Here is a 5013-nt window from a genome sequence, read left to right as displayed (position 1 = left end):
TTACCGCTCATCAGTTTAGTGTTATCAGTGATTGATGGCCCTAAAATGATTGCTCTCACTGCGACGTTCGCGGCGATATGTAACATGTGTAGCGCAATTGTAATTTTTGCGCGCTGGGGCACCGGACACGTATTTATGTTTATAGGCGCGTCAACGTGGGGGTGGTGGAGTTAAACATTTTGGGGGGTTTTTTCCCCTTTTTTTGTATGTGAATTTTTTTTTTTTTACTTTTTTATATGTAACTTTTTTTTTAAATATTTTTTTGCACTATATATAATAGCAAAGGCACACTGACAAGTCCTCTTTATGGAGACATTAGGGGTCTCTAGGACCCCTAATGTCACCTGTGGACCCCAATGTCACCGGGGGCCGGGTCCATGGACGTGAACGAGCACATATAGACGATCGGCGGGCTATGGAGCCGCTGATCGCCTATATGTGAAACACCCGGTAACGGGTGTGTGCAATGGTCGGGTCTTTCCTGCCCGTGCGTGCCCGCAGAAAAAGACGGCAACCCGCCAATGCTGCAGTGCCGTCCGTCCGTTTTTTTACAACGGGCGGAAGGCAAGAGGTTAAGCAAGTAAAAAAGGTAAGCAGTGATTTTTTTTTTCTTAAAGCTGAACACCAGATACAGTAAGTCTCCTACATACGATCGAGTTCCGTTCCAAGAGGGTGTAAGTCCAATTTGTTCACAAGTCCAACAAAGTTAGCCTGGGTACCCGACTAAAACAATTGGCTATGTAGTACTGTACTGTAAAACATTTATAATATTTTTCATGCAAATACATAAAAACCCCAAAAAGAAAACATTTTTAATCGTACGGTACCTTGAAAAGTACAGCAGTACAGTACAGGGGCTGGCATCAAGTGTTACAGTACTCTTTAGGCCCCATGCACATTAGCAGGCTGCATTTAAGCCCAAAAGAAGTTATCTGGTAAGCAGAAACAACTTTATGTTCCAAAGATCACCTTTTTTCTGCGCTGGGCTTAGTCGCATTTATACACGTTTACCCTCATACAACTGGGCTAGTTGGACCTGGAATGCAAAAATGTCTATTTTGGGTAAACTGACCTAGACTGAAGGCACCTAGAAGCTGCTGGACGCCCAGGTGTGCATTCAGTCATAGAAAAGCATTACATTTAGAAATGCGCTCCAAACGCACCCGAACTCAGCATTTTGGTACATAGTGTGCATGAGGCCTTACAGTACTGTACAGTAAAGTACACGCACTTGTAAAGGACACCCGCATATGACAATATACATCAGACACGTAAACCAACTTACGTAATCTACATTCGCATCTTTGAAAGGTCGCAACTTGACGGTTCATATGTAGGGGACTTCCTGTATATGTTTTATGCATACTTGCATTGGTTCAGCTTGGCCCAATGTAAATATGCATATGTCATACCTGGCCGGCCCACAGGGGCACTGTAGTGGCCAGAATTATTACAGCGCTGGCAGCGATCTTCTGGGTCCTGTATGGCGCTGTGGCTTCTGATCTCTCTCTGACTGGACAAGAGGCAGATTGTGATGTGCTCGCCCCATAGTGGAATGTGAATATCAACAAATATAAAGTAGGTGTTATCCCAGTTTGGCTGCAAATGTGGAACTACACTTTAACCCCTTCCTGCTGCAGGAACGCACCTGGGGTGGGCTTTGACACTGGTGGTTTACACATATGCGTCCTGCAGGCTCCGCCGTTCTGTGTTGCTAGCGTACTCACTCCCAGAACAGGGATCGAGCTGTCGCCATCAACGAGCTGTCGCCATCAATGTTCTGATCTGGAGTCGGTGGGACAGGCTCCTGATAATGCAACCAGATCACATATCAGGAAGTCCACCTACCTTTGATCAGAACCCCTTATGTAGTTAAACATAATTTCCTATGACACAGTGGGTAACTTAAACCAGGCCATGTGTCATGGTTCAGGAAGACCTCATCACATCACGTGTTCGGTATTGCGATACCTTTGTGGGTTATTCACTGAGGACCCTCAGAGAAGGAACAAATGGTAGAAAACTGGAAGGTCAATGTGTAAACATTAAAAAAAAGTTTCCAGTTATGAAAGGGCCCATGTGAGGAGCTGGCACCATCACAGCTTCCCCTGGACTCACCTTGGCCACTTTAGGAATTCGCTGCTTCCCCGCCGCCGTGGACGCCATGACTCCTCCGCCCTGCACACCCCAAAAACCAACCGAGAACGACCAAACACCGGAGAACGTCCCCACCACACGTCTTAGTCAACGCGATGACGTCAGATCGTAACGTGACCTGTACGCTCCGCTCACAGCACTAGAGGGAGAGATTTCTAGCTTCAATGTCTGCAGTGCCGCAGTCATGTTGGCGAAGCCATCAGCGAGAAGTCTGTAGAACATATTTGAAAAATAAAAGACTGGCAGCATACACACATTTCTTAGCCATGGTTTGTTCTCAAGTTTCAGTGTCTATACATCTTAAACAGTTCAATAAAAAAAATCAGCTCTAGGCCATGTTTTTGTAGACCAAAACGAAGACATTTGGGGAAACGTGAGCCTTCGCTCTGTCCGAGTTGTTTGGATATAGATGACGTCAGGTTCTGTTCCTATAGCAACCTGAGCGTCCTGTCCATCGGTCCTGGTCCTGGGATTATCTATGTGTATTCGTATTTTCTGCAGTCAGGGAGAAGGGAGATCGTACAGGTAAGGATATACAGGGAGGATCTGGGAACAATGGTAGTCAGCTGCACCTGCTTTCTACCGACACTTGTAGATCCTAGACATTTTTGTCCTTAGAATTATCCTTGTTTCTGGGAATTTATCAGCTTCAAATGAAAAATGGAGTTATGATTTATTGTATTTATTGATTTATTGTAGAAGGGACATACTATGGGGGAGGGGGGGTCAACCAATCAACTTCTCTCTTCAGTTTGTTCAGTTAAGATTAAAACATGAAAGATAGAAGCTGATTGGTTGCCATGCACACCTGCTCCAGAATTTCTCTGCTCATTTTGATCAATTCCCCTCTATGTCTATGACTTCTTACCTTCCTCTTCGCAAGATGCTTTGCAATGTATACTGAACTGTGCATGCGTGGGAGTTATGTCATCCCGTTACAACTTCCCGACCCGGCCAATCGAGATGGCCAAAGACTTCGAACCCAGAAAAAGTTGTGGAGAAGATGCTGGTGATGGAGCTCATGGACTCTGCATTGCAGGGGGAAAGTGATGGAGGGTTTAGCTCCTGTTCAGTTTACATATTTTCTATAAAGTAGTTAAAAGTGTGGACCTTTTTTTAATAATGAGTCCAGATCAAACAAATATACAATATCCAGAAAAGTATTTCTTTACATTTTTACCCAAGCATTTACATTCATCATGTTTCTGAACAACTCTCTCAGCTCCGCTTCTCTAAACTTCCTGTCCAGTACAAGATCACAAGGGACAGCACAGTTTCCAGCAGCTTCTAGCTTGCAGCAGGAATGATGGTGGAGCAAGGAGAAGGAAAGTGGCTTGCATTGCTGTGCCTGTATGTTTGTGGAGACACACAATTTACTAGCACACACAAGAGTGGCTCCATAGGACCTTGCAAGGGAAAGGAGCCACCCTACAACAGGATATCAGGGCCAGTGCTCAGGGGACAGGCTGATTCTACAGGAAGCTGAAACTTATAAACATCAAGACGCAGCATCCATGTAAAAGTGATAGCTCCAGAATAAAATGATAATTTACACAGTGCACTGGGAGTGTAAATTATCACTGAAAAGCTGGGTGTTATGTGCAGAGGGCGGTTACAAAGTATACAAATCTCACCTTGCAGCTTGCCATCTCTTGCACATAATGCCGATCTTCTGGGCACTGCGGAGAGGGAGAGATGCAACTCAAGCAGTAAACTGCTCAGGTCTCATCACCCGCTTCTCCTCACTACTTGCCCATTCACAAAATGCCTCATATGTTTTTCAAAGGATACAAGGCATTCTGTGATTGAAGATAAGATAATGTCACATCCCGCCCCCTTCTCTCCTCCTCCAATCACAGAATGCCTTGTATTAGGTGAGACCCTGCAGAATAAAATGATTGGTGTTGCAATATTTTATGCCACACCATATTAGGCAACTGTTTACTAAAGAAAATAATTGAAGGAGAACTATGAGGTGAGTGCTTTTCACTCACCTCATAGTTCTAGCCGACCTGTGACAATGAGACTGTCACAGGTCGGCTCAGTAGATCGGGAGGTGAGCGAACACATGCCCGGTTCGCTCGCCTCTCGATCCTGTCACGGCAGAGAGCCCTGAGCTGGATTCCCCTCTCCACGCTCCGAATCGCTAGTTTGTGTCCTCCCGTTACCCTAAGGAGAACTATGGGGAAAAACACTGACCCCATAGTTCTCTTTTAATAAGTAATGCATTCAAATTAATTTTAGTGCACACAAACACAATCTAACACCCATTTTTTAAAATAAAATATAAAAGAAGACGTTGTGTTGAGTAAAGAAATACCAAAAATGTCCAGCCTGTAAAATTACTTGCGGCCATAAAGCAGCTAAAAACTATGGTACCCAAAATTTCCCTAAAAGCCTGTACAGCCTTAAAGGAGAACTATGAGGTGAGTGCTTTTCACTCACCTCATAGTTCTAGCCGACCTGTGACAATGAGACTGTCACAGGTCGGCTCAGTAGATCGGAAGGTGAGCGAACACATGCCCGGTTCGCTCGCCTCTCGATCCTGTCACGGCTCTCTGCCGTGACAGGGGAGGGGCTACAGCTCGCGGTATACTGAGCCTAGGGTGACAGGAGGACGCTAGTTTGTGTCCTCCCGTTACCCTAAGGAGAACTATGGGGAAAAGCCTTAACCCCATAGTTCTCCTTTAAGAAGTTAGACATGTGAACCAGCAAAAAAATTGTTTAGTTTCATTTTGATTCAGATTTTGCCTTTTTTTTTTTCCGGATTCGGGTCCGAAATTAAGCGTGAGGTTTCCCCCCAATTCATACCAGACACTTTAGGTCTGGTAGGAATGTTAGGAGGGACCCCCCCCC

The 5013-nt window shown here is 45.1% G+C and overlaps 2 protein-coding genes across 2 annotated transcripts in view; one reads left to right on the top strand and one right to left on the bottom strand.

Annotated features, from left to right (window-relative positions):
• Positions 1–2265, bottom strand: part of CRNKL1 (crooked neck pre-mRNA splicing factor 1) — a 21670-nt gene extending 19405 nt beyond the window's left edge. The window contains exon 1 of the mRNA XM_018576636.1: positions 2119–2265. Within this exon, the coding sequence (XP_018432138.1) occupies positions 2119–2166 (48 nt within the window). The 5' untranslated portion in view covers positions 2167–2265. The remainder of the gene's footprint in view (positions 1–2118) is intronic.
• A 404-nt stretch (positions 2266–2669) lies between these two features.
• Positions 2670–5013, top strand: part of CFAP61 (cilia and flagella associated protein 61) — a 212707-nt gene continuing 210363 nt past the window's right edge. The window contains exon 1 of the mRNA XM_018576639.1: positions 2670–2682. The gene's annotated coding sequence lies outside the window, so the exon portion shown is untranslated. The remainder of the gene's footprint in view (positions 2683–5013) is intronic.

The sequence above is a fragment of the Nanorana parkeri genome, unplaced genomic scaffold (assembly GCF_000935625.1).
Source record: "Nanorana parkeri isolate BGI_ZX_2015 unplaced genomic scaffold, ASM93562v1 scaffold72, whole genome shotgun sequence".
Taxonomy (NCBI): domain Eukaryota; kingdom Metazoa; phylum Chordata; class Amphibia; order Anura; family Dicroglossidae; genus Nanorana; species Nanorana parkeri.
This window is presented reverse-complemented; position numbering and strand designations above follow the sequence as displayed.